The sequence below is a fragment of the Ochotona curzoniae genome, unplaced genomic scaffold (assembly GCF_017591425.1).
Source record: "Ochotona curzoniae isolate NIBS_2020 unplaced genomic scaffold, NIBS_Ocur_1.0 contig_908, whole genome shotgun sequence".
Classification (NCBI taxonomy): domain Eukaryota; kingdom Metazoa; phylum Chordata; class Mammalia; order Lagomorpha; family Ochotonidae; genus Ochotona; species Ochotona curzoniae.
The window spans coordinates 12,204,117-12,217,815 of NW_024466607.1; the positions used below are offsets into that span (position 1 = coordinate 12,204,117).

At 54.6% G+C, this 13,699-nt stretch overlaps 1 protein-coding gene across 1 annotated transcript; it reads left to right on the forward strand.

Moving 5' to 3' along the window:
* Positions 1-1,494: 1,494 nt before the first annotated feature.
* GASK1A (golgi associated kinase 1A) lies at positions 1,495-10,860 on the forward strand. The gene is made up of 5 exons (XM_040994976.1): positions 1,495-1,563; positions 1,666-2,970; positions 8,786-8,908; positions 10,099-10,202; positions 10,650-10,860. Exons 1-5 carry the CDS (start codon positions 1,495-1,497, stop codon positions 10,858-10,860), a joined length of 1,812 nt encoding a protein of 603 aa, XP_040850910.1.
* Positions 10,861-13,699: the final 2,839 nt, after the last annotated feature.

Consider the following 13,699-nt stretch of genomic DNA (forward strand, 5'->3'; position numbering starts at 1 on the left):
CCTTTCTTTCCCCAGCGCTTTCCTTGGGTTGCCCCCCTGGGGACGTGTCTGCTCCTGGCTGTCTTGAACCCTTCTGTCTGCCTAACTGCATAACTGCCAACTTTCCCGGCTCCTCAGGAGCCAAACGAGGCTGTGAGAGAGACTGGGACTGCCTGCCTGCCTGAAGTATCTAAGATTCATGACCCTCAGCGATGGCCAGGACTTTGAGAATACAGATTATGATTCCAACCGGAAAGCACATTTTTCGTTTTAGGAGAAAAAAAAAAAAAAGAAAGAAAAAGAAATACCCAAACAAATACGTCTGTGGCTGTTTCCCCCTATTTTACATCTTGGTGTTTCTGCCAGGGACTGCTGCCCTGCACAAGAGTCAACCTTCCGGGTCTTTCCACAGTTGCCCCAGCTCAGGAGTGAGAGCAGGACCCAGCAATTTCCTGTTTAGCTGTCTCCTCTAGAAGAATCTAGACTTTTCTGGAGATGCCCGTACTGGAGAGGCAGTGCAGTGTTGCTTGTTACCAAACTCCATCCAGATCTTGCACAGACATGACATCAAAACTCTGAGAAATAGGCCACACTTGACCCAGCATCAGACTCACCTGTGAAAAAACAACTGGCTGGGCTCATTTCTGAATCTGCATTTGTGTGGTAGAGGACTGAGAATTCTCAGCTGATACTGGTGTTGTTTTTTATTATTATTATTATTTATTTATTGGAAAGACAGATATACAGAGAGGAGAGACAGAGAGGAAGATCTTCCGTCCGATGATTTACTCCCGAAGTGAGCGCAACAGCCGATGCTATGCAGATCCGAAGCCAGGAGACTCTTCGGGGTCTCCCACGCGGGTGCAGGGTCCCAAAGCTTTGGGCCATCCTCCACTGCTTTCCCGGGCCACAGGCAGGGAGCTGGAAGGGAAACGGGGCTGCCGGAATAGAACCGGTGCCCATATGGGATTCCGGGCATGCAAGGCGAGGACCTTAACCACTGTGCCACCGCGCCGGGCCCCTGATGCTGGTGTTGTGCGTCTAGGGACCATGTGTTGAAAAATGACTGCCCTTGGGGTGTACAGAGTGAGAGCTGGGACTGCCACAGCCAGGTGCCAGCCTGCAGGACAGAGGAGGGAGGTGAGGAGGGACAGGACAGCCAACTTCCTAGGAAGTAGTCATGGAAGACAGACGTGGTTGGCTTGATCACAGGGCTGCTGTTATAAGGCAGGCTGGACAATGTCATCTCTTACTGGGCTGCCACCTGGACAAAGGGAAGAATGTATTGTGGGGGTGACTTGGAGTTTTCCAGAGAAGACACCTGGGATCATATGAAGATGAAAACAGAGCAGACAGCACTTGGTGGTGGGAGCAACCGTGGTGGTACCTGCTGGTCACACTGGTGGCCAGTGTGACCAGGGCAGTTGGGTTGAAGAGAAGGGCAAGCCCAGGTCTGCAGGTCAGGTCAGCAGGGCCACCCCAGGAAGCAAGCAGGCCAAGCTGGGCAGCAGCAGCATGGCTGGCTGCAATCACTCACTTGCTGTCTTGAGGCGGCACCCTGGGCTGTACCCTCTCTATTCCCTAGTAAGCCAGGAATGCTCCTTGGTAGCCGACCCCACTAGTTGAGGACAGGGTGTGCTGATGGCTTCCCAGATCTCAAGTTCTCTTTCTCTATCCTGTCCCCAGGCACCTTGGCCCTGGAGGAGGCTGCGTGGCAAGAGGCGGTCGGTGTTGGCATTCTGCCTCTTGATGACCCTGTCTGCGGTGGCTGTCACCCGCTTCCCCCCACTGCATCCAGCTGCCGGCCCAGACCCTGGCTCCACAGAACCCCAAGACATAGCCAGCAGCCCCATCCACCCTCTGTGGCAGGCTCCGAGCTCCAGCCAGAGGCAGCGGGCGAGACCTCCGGGACTCTGGAGAGGACGGGTTTTGTCCAGGAAATCCAGCTCAGTGTGTGCGGAGGAGCAAGAGCACAGAGCACGGCGAGCAGACAGAGATGGGCAGCCTCCTGGAGGCGACAGCAGACGTGCAGGCAGGCTCAAGAGGGATGTTGGCTCGGCAGATATGAGACTCACTGCCCCACGTCTCGTGCCCCCGAGGGAGGATGAGGTCAGTGATCCTGGAGCCCAGGACCCAGGTCACCCCCAGGACAGAGACCACATCTGGGATGGACCAGGAGGAGCCAGCATCCAGGTGGGCCCACTGACTACAGACGGCACTGTGGCAGCTGCTTTTCAGGCCTGGGAAGCTAATGCTGGACTGACCGTCCAACCCCAGGCAGCACAAGGCAAGAAACCCCCAGGAGCTAAGGACAGACTCTCTACTGGTGGGCAACAGACAGCAGCAGGTCCTGCCCCAGCCTCAGGGGCTCAGGAGTGGCCCGGCTCCACTGGGGAGTGGCAAGCGACTGTGTGGTGTGACGCCAAGCCATCGGGGATGCCAACCGGCTCCGTGAGCAGTGGGCAGGTGCCTCCGTGGCTCACAGAAAGTGATATGCAGATCCTTCGCTTATTGGCCCAGGGGCAGGTGGTGGGCAAAGCCAGGGTCCCCGGCCACGGGCAGGTGCTGCAGGTCGGCTTCTCCATGGAGGATGCCCTGCCGGGGGACCCGGCCCCTCCCAGGCTTGGCCATCTCTGCTCCCAGGGATTCTGTGGCCTGATCAAGAGGCCCGGGGACCTGCCCGAGGTCTTGAGCTTCCACCTGGACCGTGTACTGGGTCTGTGCCGGAGCCTGCCTGCTCTGGCCCGCCGCTTCCACAGCCCCCTGCTGCCCTACCGCTACACTGACGGAGGTGCCAGACCAGTCATCTGGTGGGCCCCTGACATTCAGCACCTGGGGGACCCGGATGAGGACCAGAACTCACTGGCTTTGGGTTGGCTGCAGTACCAGACCCTGCTTGCACATGGCTGTGGCAGGCCAGGCCAGGCCCCTTGCCTGGGCATCCACCATAATGAGTGGGCACGCTTGGCACTCTTCGACTTCCTGCTGCAGGTAGATGGGGTGGGGATGGTGGGATGAGGTGTGGGATGGAGGGGTACAGAGGTAGAGGCCTCGTGTTCACCCTAGGACGGCTGTATGCCTCCTCTCCTTCCCCAGACCTGGTCTTCTGGTCACCAAGTACCTGTTCATCTACTGGTGTGCTGGAGCTGGCTCTTCTCAGCTCATGAGAGCTGACTGCTGGATTTCTGATTGTAGGAACATCATGAGCTGGTTGTGAATCACAAGCACTGTTAGATACAAAACAATAGCAACTAACAATAGTTATATCAGGAAGAAAGGTGATGTGTGCTCAGAGCCGGTGCTTTCTGGGAATCTTCCTGTTACTTCTGTCCCCTGTATGTAGATAGTGAATGTTGCAGGTGACTGTGTAATATCATATAATGGTGCAGCCGCATGATGCTGCGTAGCTCTTGCCGACTCCATAGTCAGCACATTGGTAGCATGTGGGGGGTCAGAGTACAAATATCCATGCTGCAGAAATCAACAGACCGTACCATCCAGGCTTCCCTCTGCTCCTGGAGGACTGGTTCAAGATGCTACTGTAGTTTAGGAAAACGAGAGTGAGGAGAGAGAGACAAAGAGAACAGGCAAGAGGGAGGAAGGGGTTGCTGGTGCAAGGAGGAGGGAGGGAAAGCCAGTCCCCTGGGGCTGCCGAGGACATGGAGACCCCAGGGAGAAGCTTGCTTCAAGACTCGGCGTGGCGTGACTCTTCCCTAGCTGGCCAATCATGTCTGGGTGGCAGTTCCTGTGCCTGTGAGCTTGATGGTAGCCACAGAGGCACATGTGTGGAAACAGCCAGAAATAAAGGCAAACAGCCCAGTGGGCCAAGCCCTTGCTTCTCTGGAAAGCCGTGCCAAAGAAAGAGGCCTTTGGGTTTACCAACAGTAGCCGAGTAAACCAGGCCGCGGGCTGCAGCCACGCAGTTGGGGTTGGCATGCTGTGCTTGGTCTACACAGGGTGTGTGTGTGTGTAGTACTTCAACTTGCCATAAAAATCCTGCTTCCTTTGGACCTGCAGCCCCCGGGCCTTCCCCGCAGTGTTCAGCCTGAACCTGGATGCTGCCTGCCAGCCAAGAAGCTGCCAGTCTGTTTCAGGCTCAGGCCCCACCTTCTTACTATCTGATACCCACCTGCTCCCCGCCTCCACCTCTTGGCCCTCACTGTCTGCCCTTTGATGTGTTTGTTTCCAGTCCCTGAGCGGCTGATGGCTGGAGTCTTTCCAGCCCCTCCAGTCTGTGTCCTCATGGCTGCTTTGTGACGGCTTTGATTTCAGATAGACCTGTTGCTGGCCTCCCCACGCCCAGACCCCGCCCACCACTGAACACGTTCCTTTGCCACTCTCAGCTTCTATAATGGGACTAGACATCCCAACCTCATCTCCCCGGGCCTAGCTATTGCACGGTGGCTTAGCCCTGGTCCTGGAGCCTGCTGTGTCCCCTGTGTGACACACTGGACATACCCGGGAAGTAATGCCCTTCAGGTAGGGTGACTGAGCACACAGGTGAGGCAGGAGGAGGTCCCCTACATTGTGGGCCCCTGAGTGCTGAAGCTGGGGAGGTTGGCTGTGCAACCCATAGGGGAGTATGTGGCAGTGACTGGTGGGAGCTGGGGGATACCTGGGGTGCCCAGCGCATGTCTCACCTGCGGTGCTGACAGCTGGCCCTCCGGCCTCACTTCCCCCGCTGGGGTTTCTTGTTGCCAGCTCACAAATAGGCTACTTTTAGTTGAACCCTGGTCCCAGGGTCTGTCTCGGGGGCAGCCCAGCCTACAGCCTGAGAGTAACACTGATCTTCTGTGGCTCCTGCACACGAATGACTCCTGCACAGTCATTCATGGAAAGCACTGCCTCTCTTCGGTGGAGTCACGGCCTCAGCTGGCCCCGAGTGAGGGCCGGAAAAGGGGCTGCAGGCCCGGAAGCCCAGAGGCCAAGAGATCTGAAACGGCTGCCTGCGAAGCGGCCCGGCGGCTGGCATGCTCATGGTGCCTACTGCTCCACACAGAGCCACTCTCTTCCTCTCTGTGGGTGGCAGCGTGGGATTGGAAGGGGTTTTGCAGCCAAGTAAACACAGGGGGGTTGTGTGGTTGGACGGCACAGTGCTGGGCTTGTGCCACCTCTTCCTCGCTCTGCTGAGCACCAGTCAAGTCCAACATCCGTGTCTGGCTGACATGGCGCTTGACGTTTCTCAGCAGGCTGTAGGACGTGGGTGCTTGCGCAGGAGCCCCGGTGCACACCCTGCACACAACCCACCCTGGGCAGGCGGGCATGGAATATCTCTCTTTTCTTTATATGTAAGCCCTTGTTTTCCTGAGACTGTGTATCAAACACTGCTGTGGACAGCTGAGGCTCCACCCTGCTGAGGCCTCTGGGGGCCCTGGAACTGTCCCACCCAGTGGGCAAGGAAACTGGGGTATCGCCATCTGATTTCCAGCCGTCACCAGTGTAGACCACTCCCAAGGGTGTCGACTTCCTCTCACTTGTAGCCATTTCTGCGACCAGGTGAAGCTCCTGGCTTTACCTGGTCCTGCCCTGGATGTTCCAGTCATTTGGAAAGTGAAACAACAGATGGAGGATGCCCCACTGTATCTGTATCTTTCTAACTTGACTTTCACATAACATGTGAGAATTTGCACCCCAGAATACAGTCAGAGAAGCCAAAAGCAGAACGCAGCTCTCCACTTACTCGATGTTCCTGACAATCTTTGGACGCTTCTGTCACCTGGATCTTCTCCTTCCTGTTGGTTTTTTATTCCAGTGCATTTCATTTTCTCCTGGCCATTGGAAATGGAGTCTCTTCTTGCACTCCCATCCCATGGCATGTTCTGGTGCCTTGAGAATAATGTCAATATTGATGCCCTGGTAGAGGGAGGAGCCCCACCTCTCGCTGCCTCCAGCCACTCCGCAGCCCTCCTACTCCCAGGCAGGGAGTCCTGTCAGCTGTTACAATCAGGATTTCTTTACTATAACCAAATGTCTAAGGCAGACTAACTTTAGAAGGAAAAGAGGTTTCTTCTGGCCAGTGGTTCTGGAGGTTCAACTTCAAGACTAGGGGTGTCTACCAGTTTAACCTCTTTTTTTTTTTTTAAAGAATATGCACTTCAAAAAATTTCTGCATTTCTTTTCTTTTCTTTTTTCAATGTAGAAAGCAGAGCAGCAAGGGCAGAGATCTCTTGTACTCTGCTTCATCCCTAGAGCCCACACATCCAAGGCTGCTGTTGTGAGTCTGAAGCCGAGAGCCTGGGACCCAGTCCCTGTTTCCCATGCGAGTAGGGTGTGCCCGAGCACTTGGCAATCATTTGCTGTATCCCTGTATCAATGCATTAACAGGATGCTGGATCAGAAGTGGAGCCTAGGCGCTCTCATATGGGATGTGAGCATCTTCAATAGCTTGCTTGCTTATTTATTTATTTATTTAAAGGCAGAGTTAGCAGGCAAGGGAGAGGATGGGAGGGGAGAGACAGAGCTCTTCCATCCACTGGTTCACTGCCCAAATGACTGCAACAGTTGGAGCTGGGAGTTTCTTCCATGTCTCCCACTTGGGTACAGGGACCCAAGCTCTTGGGCTATCTTCTGCTGCTTTCCCAAGTGCATCTAGCAGGGAACCGGAGCAGAAATGGAGCAGCTGGGACTCTAACTGGTTTCCATATGGTATGGTGGCATTGCAGGTGGTAACTTTATCCACCATGTCACCGTGCTAGTCCTAACCCAAATAGCTCCTGGGCCAGATGCCTGCCCTGCTGATGGTCTTCTGGTTGGCAGAGCTGCGAGGCGGCGCTGGGCATTACATGTCAAGAGGTGGGGAGAACATGAGTGGCCTTGTGTGGCAGCCCAAGGGTTCCACTCTGAGGACCTAAACAGATCTGATCACTTCCCAAATGCTCCACTGCTAAACACCAAAGTTGGATTAAGTTTTCACCTTCTTAGACCTATTAATATAAAAATTTAAAAGTTAAACTCCTGAGTTGAGGAGAATAATATGCTGTAGCATCGGCCAAGACCCCCTATTGCTGCCATTGACGGGCCTGGCTTGTGGCCACCCCCAGGTTGGTGAAGGGTCCCTTCACTGTGGATTGGGGTCACCAAGGACAATGGGCAGCTCTTCTGGAATTGAACTGCAGTTCACATCATCATGTGAACCAAAACTGCCAGCAATGATCATTTTTTTCTTGATGACTCCTCATTTCCCCCCCTGTTTTTCTAAAAGGGGAAAAAAGAATCAAATCCTAAAGGAATGTGGAGATGGAACTGAAACCTGGTTTCAGTTGGCTGCTAGTCTGCCGTTGTTCAAACTTAAGTTTCTATTCAGTGGGGGAAAAAAAATCCAGACAGCACAGCAAAATAATCAGAGTGGCAACTCCCCCGGACAAGCCCTTCCTGCTTAACATTCCAGTGGGAGGGGAGCTGGCGTGGCTGGTGCCGTGTGTCTCCTCAGGGCCAAGGTTCTGGGTGATGCCTTCTGGCGGCAGGAGCCTGCTGCACCGAGGCGTCCAGCGCAGAGTCTGGGAGGGGCTTCTGCAGGCTCTGCAAACACAGAGCTGCTGTGGTGGTTCCTGTTATTGTTGCGGCGTTTGCTCTCAGCCAAATAGAGACCAGCAGGTGGATTTCTCTCTCACAGGCATGGTTGGGCCATTGTCAACTGCGTTCTAGGTCTGACCCTGGGTCTTAGGCCGGCAGAGCTGGCTGAGCCAGGGTGAGGCCAGGAGGTCCTCAGGGTCCCTGGACCTGTCCTTCCCAGGGCCGTAGACAACTGAGAATTCTCCAGAACCATCATGTCCCGCTGCTTGACCTACGAAGATTCTTCAAAGCATTTATGAAAAAGGCGTGTCCTGAAACAGCTGTGTGGATTTCAAAAGATGTTTTGCCCCTTAATAAACTCTTCTTCAAGTCCATTTTTCCATGAACTTTTTGAAGCTCCCTTGCATATCCTCAGACTGGGGTACTCAGCACAGCCCCCAGGGAGCATCATCACCCCATTTTGTTGATGAGAAAAAAATGAGGCATAGTGAGGTCACATAGCTGGGTTCTCCTCAGGCCCATGTGTGCTCCAGACCAAGGGTCAGACACATGTACCCTTTACCGGCTTTTGTTCAGCCTGGGAGCTAAGAATGGTTCTGACGTTTCTGAATGATTTTTAGAAATCAATATTTTTGACATCTAAAGATAACATGAAGTCCAAATTTCAGAACATGCGGAGTTGCTGGGATAGAGCCATGCACATCTGTTTTCATGTAGTCTGTCATATACCCAGTGTGCACTAATGGGGCACTGTGGAGTCATTGCAGCAGACACCACAAGGCCTCCATAGCATACAACATAGACCCCTCCAGTCTTTTGTAGACAAAGCTTGAGAACTGAGCCACTGTGCTGGCAGCCCCAGAAATGGCTCTTGGCCAAGGACTGGGTGCATGAGAGCTCCTTGCCCAGTTCAAGGATGCTATGGAGAAGTAAAAGATTTGGAGATTGAAAATGCACTGTGGGCCGGGAGGCTTCAGTGACCCGCTGTGGGGCTCTGCCCTTAGCTCTGCCCTGGTCAGGATTGTTATCAGTGGTCAGGCTGGGGACAGCCTGGCCTATCTGACTGCTTGCTATCCCTTCCTCACTGAGCCCTGATTTGCTTTCCTCCCTCCTGTTCCTGGTGTGGGGAGCAGGTTCAGGGGTCTTCACATCCTCACCTTCCTCTGGCCATTAGCTGGTGCCCTAATTTGGCTGTGCTCCCTCCATCACTCCTGGAGTCAGCAGGTGGCCTCAGTGCTGGGACAAGTGGGGGCAGGCACTGTCCCAGGTCCTTAGAAGCCAGGTGTCTCCACAGGTGCACGACCGCCTGGATCGCTACTGCTGCGGCTTCGAGCCTGAGCCCTCAGACCCCTGTGTGCAAGAGCGGCTCCGAGAGAAATGCCGGAATCCGGCCGAGCTGCGGCTCGTCCACGTCCTGGTATGTCTCCTCCACGCCGCCGTCTCCTGTCCAGTGTGGCCTTCCGGTCTCCTGCAAGGGCAAGGACATTGTCTGCGAGTTTCAGGGAGGGTCAGATATTAGGGTTCTTTTTAGCAACAGAACTGTTTCTTTGAGTAATATCTCCGGGAAGCTACGACATAGACAACTGATGAAGTGTAGCTTTGAGAATGAAGTAGAATGTAGTTGGGGTTGGGTGGGGCTAAAACCCTGTTCTTGCTGTCTCCACTGCTCCAGAGAGACTCCGGGGGTCTCCTGGGTTCCCCTGGGCCCCCGAGACCCTGGAAGCAGAGTTTGAGAACCAGGTCTCCAAATGAAAAGCAGAGAGAGAGAGGCATCTGGGGTCCTGGGGACAGAAGTGCATGATGAGAACCTAGTTGCTGGCAGGAATTCTGGGAAATTACCTGGGATTTTAGGGAACGGAGGGGCTGGAGTGTGCATGAAGTGGGGCTGGTGGAGCGGGCCTTCTTTTCCCACCCACACCCTAACTTTGAAGATGTGAAACTTCTCAGCTGTTGATTTTAGTTTTGAGGATTTCCGGGGGCACTCAACTCTGCTGTGGAAATAGAGTAGTCACTGCTGTCTGAGGATGCAGGACCCTGCTGTGTGCTCCCAGGGATGCTCAGGGACAGGTGGCACAGGGAGTTGATTGGGCCTGTGGGTAAGAGTGCATGTGCCCACTATGCCATGGGGTCCATGGCCCCATGAACAAGCCCCTCTTGCACCTGCCGGCCCCCACCTGCACTCCTCACCCCTTCAGGCCACTCCCACAGGAGTCAGGAGTCAGTTCCTCTGTCTGGAAATGGGCCAGGGTGTGTGTGTGGCTTAGCTGCATGGGTTGCTGCGAGGACTCACAGTCCCTGGGGTTGCTGGGAAGGACTCACAGTCCCTGGGGTTGCTGGGAAGGACTCACAGTCCCTGGGGTTGCTGGGAAGGACTCAGTCCCTGGGTTTGCTGGGAGGACTCACAGTCCCTGGGGTTGCTGGGAAGGACTCACAGTCCCTGGGGTTGCTGGAAGGACTCACAGAGATGATGCCTTGTGGAGGATAAGTCCTCAGTTACGGCAGGATGCACTGTGGGACTGACAGCTGTGCCCCTTGGCACCGACAGGGTCTGTAGGCATTCGCTCTGGTGTACTCTCATCCCCCGTCTGTCCATCTCCCTTCTCTGAGGTCCGGCGCAGCAACCCATCTCGTCTGGTCTACATTGATAATGCTGCCAACCTGCAGCACCCCGAGGGCAAGCTGAACTTCCGGCTGCTGGAGGGCATCAACGGGTAAGGCTCCAAGGGGTTGGGTGCATATTCAGGGGACCAAGGCTTGAGGATCTTGCTGAAGTCCAGAGGGTCTGGGAGCCTGGTGGCAGACAAAAGCTGTAGGATCTGAGCTCTGGGAGCATGTTGGGGAGCCCTGGGAAAGCTGAGGGGATGCTGCAGTGTAGCAAGGCTGGCTCTTCTCTTGCTCTGGGTGAGAGAGCTGGCCTGGAGTACCACCCTTCATGGTGCACTCTTGTTAGGCTGCTCAGCTTTCACGGGCCTGGAGCAGCAGTTGATCCACCTGTGTGCTCACAGCACAGCAGGCCCACGGGAGTGCGGGCAGGTGCAGGCCTGGGGCTTTGCAGGCCAGCCGACTCTATGAGGGAACTCCGCTGGGCTGCCCGCTGGCAGTCTGAGAGCACTCCTGCTTTTCCTTTGTGTCCCTGTGGCTCTGGGGCCTCGCTGCAGGTTCCCCGAGTCTGCCGTGAAGGTTCTGGCATCAGGCTGTCTCTCAAGTCTACTGCTCAGGTCACTGCAGGTGGATCCAGTGTTCTGGGAGAGCCACGGCAGGGGCCCCGGGCTGAAGAAGGTCCTGCAGACGCTGGAGCGCCGAGGGCAGGCCCTGTTGGCACACATCCAGAAGCACAACCTCACACTCTTCAGGGACAGGGACCTATGAACCCGCACAGCCAGGCGAGGGTCACAACCCCAGGTTGGTGGCTGTCCCTCGGAGGGCTGCGTGTTCCTGTGCTCACCAATCCTGAGGACAAGCAGGAAAGCCAGAAACCAGAGGGCCACACGGATGCCACCTAGGACATGGTGATGGTGCTGCGTTTTCAGTCTTGATGCATTCTTTTTGGCCTCCTCAGCTCTGGCTGGTTCCTTGCATCAATAAATGCATGTGATGCTGTTGTGAAAATCGCTCCAGAGCCTGTCTGGGTGTGTATCCCATGGGTGAAGGCAAAGCTAGACCACTCTGCATGCTGAACTACGCAGGGTGTCATGTGTGCATACCTGAGGCATTACCCATTCACGAGACAAACCTGACAAAGGGTCTTCCAAGAATTGCACTTGTGGTTGCACACAGTCTGGGGGCTCAGAAATGAACCGGGAAGGGCGATGGAGCACTGTGGTGCCGTCAAGCAAATCCCCACAGGCAATGGCGGCTGCCCACCTTGCTTCCAGCTCTGGTTCCTCCAGCTCCCTGCTAATGCAGCTGGGAAAGCAGCAGAAGATGGCCCAAGGGCCTGGGCCCCTGCACCCATGGGGGAAACCCAGCCACATCCCTTGGCTCCTGGCATCGGCCTGGCCCGGCCCTCACTGTCACGGCCATTTGGGAACTGAAGCAGAGGCTAGATCTGTCACTTTGAAAGGCAAATACATTTACCTTAAAAACAAACGCTATGGATTTGTCCGTAGGGCTTATATTTAAAATTTTTCTTAAAATTATTTTACTTGAAAGAGTTACATAGAGGGAGAGACAGACAGCTTCCGTCTGATTGTTCACTCCCAAATGACTCCAATGGCCAGTGCTGAGCTGATCTGGAGCCAGGAGCAAGGAGCTTCTTTCGAGGCTCCCATGTGGATGCAGGGACCCAAGTCCTTTGGCCATCCTCTGCTGCTTTCTCAGCCACATTAGCAGGCAGCTGGATCAGAAGTGCAGCAGTCAGAACTCAAACCAGTGCTCCTATGGGATGCCAGCACCACAGGTGGAAGATTAGCCTGTTATGCCACCATGCCAGCCCCTACATTTTAGATTCTCTCTTGGTTATGCTTTTTGGTTTAAAAACTAGAAAATGTAACACATAGTAAGAACAAATTGTAAGTAATAGATGTATATAAAACAGTGCAATTTACGCTCACGCTACATATAAATTTAAGAATGATGGAGCCATACTTTGTCAATTCAGTCTTTGTATCTTACTTGCTGTAATCCCTATTGGCCAGGTGAGTGGACCTAGTTTTTATTGGGTTTAGAATTCCCAGTAGGGCTGGCCACCTCAAAACCCATTTCTGGAATTTTCAGGTGTTCGGGATCTGCACTGTAATTAGCCACAAGCCCAGCATCTACCATCAGAAGCAGGAAAGGGACGGTGTATTCAGTGTGGACCCCACTGGGTGGTGCAGGTGGAGCTGCAGGGAGGGGCTGGCCGACACCGCCCTCCTCAGTGACCTCTTCTCCCTTGGAGGATGCAGGGCCCCTGCGAGAGGATCTCCGTGGACGCAGACATTCAGCCCCTTCGTGTGGCAGCTGGATGGTTATCCTCTCCATTTTACAGAGGGGTCCGGAGGGGGTTGAGTAACTTGCCCAAGGTTGCCCAGCTTGTAGGTGGAAGGATGAGACTTCACGCCCAGGTTAGGATGGTGCTAGTCGTTCTTGTCCCCAGGGCCGTTACCCCTGCCCGCGAGGTCTAGGGCCGCCTCCCTGACCGCTCTGACAGCCCTTCTCTTGCCAGTCCCTTTGGATTCAGAGCAGAAGACAAGCCAGGGCCAGATGCCTGGGCTGGGGAGCAGCAAGCTGCCACTCTCAGCCAAGAATATCCACAAGCACCTGGCTCTTTGTTAAAGTCAGCTTTGTCTATTGGTAGAGTTCTTTCCTGCAAACTAGAAACTTGAGCTCTTTTTATCCTTTAGGGAAAACAAAACAAAACAAAAACAACCCTCTGTGTCTCTGTGCTTGGTCCGTCTCCAGAGCCATTACCTCTGGAATGAGCGCGATGGCCGGGTTCAGGCCAAGCACAGCCGGGATGTGAACCCAGATGTTCCCGTGGGCTCTGTGTGTGCGCGCGTGTGCAGGGCAGTGCAGCGTGTGGGGGAGGCTTTTGTGTCACCTGGAGAAAGAGGCCATCTGAATGGTGCTGCCCAGGCCACTGTTGCTGCCACCTCCCTGCTGCTTCACCCAGGCCAGACCCTCCTCCCGCACCATCTGACTAAGGGAGACCATGCATTTCCTAGGCAGAGGGGCTAAGGAGGTTCATAACCCTCAGGTGCTGTCCCAGCCACCCCCAAAGTTGTGAAAATCAGAAGGCTTTCTGGACATTTGCTGACAAACCTTGGGCCCCAGTCAGTGAGAACAGTCGCATGGGTTCTTGCCTGAAATACCAGGGTGTCTGGCGTTGGGTGTTGCATGATACACCACATGTGTGTGTTATTGCCTCTCCAGATTTAAAGCTTCAGAATTCTGAATCATTCCTGGCTCCCAGGGGATGGGTGTGGGCCTCTGGAATAACTAGATGCTAAGGGAAAGTCTAACTTGGCACCGATGACCTTGTGTTAGGATCCAAGATTCCACTGCAGGAATGAGTTAGTAAAGAATTTCCGGGGAAGGCGGGTACAGGAGAGCAGGAGGTGGAGTGCAGGGTCGGTTACAGGCACGCCCCAGGTCAGCTCTGAGGGGTCAAGGGTGCTTCTAGGTGGGCAGTATAAATGAGGACAGAGTTACTTAAAGCCGGTGGGTGTGGAGATATGAATCTTTAACTTCTTGTCTTGCCAGCCACATTTGTCAAAAAGATCACTGT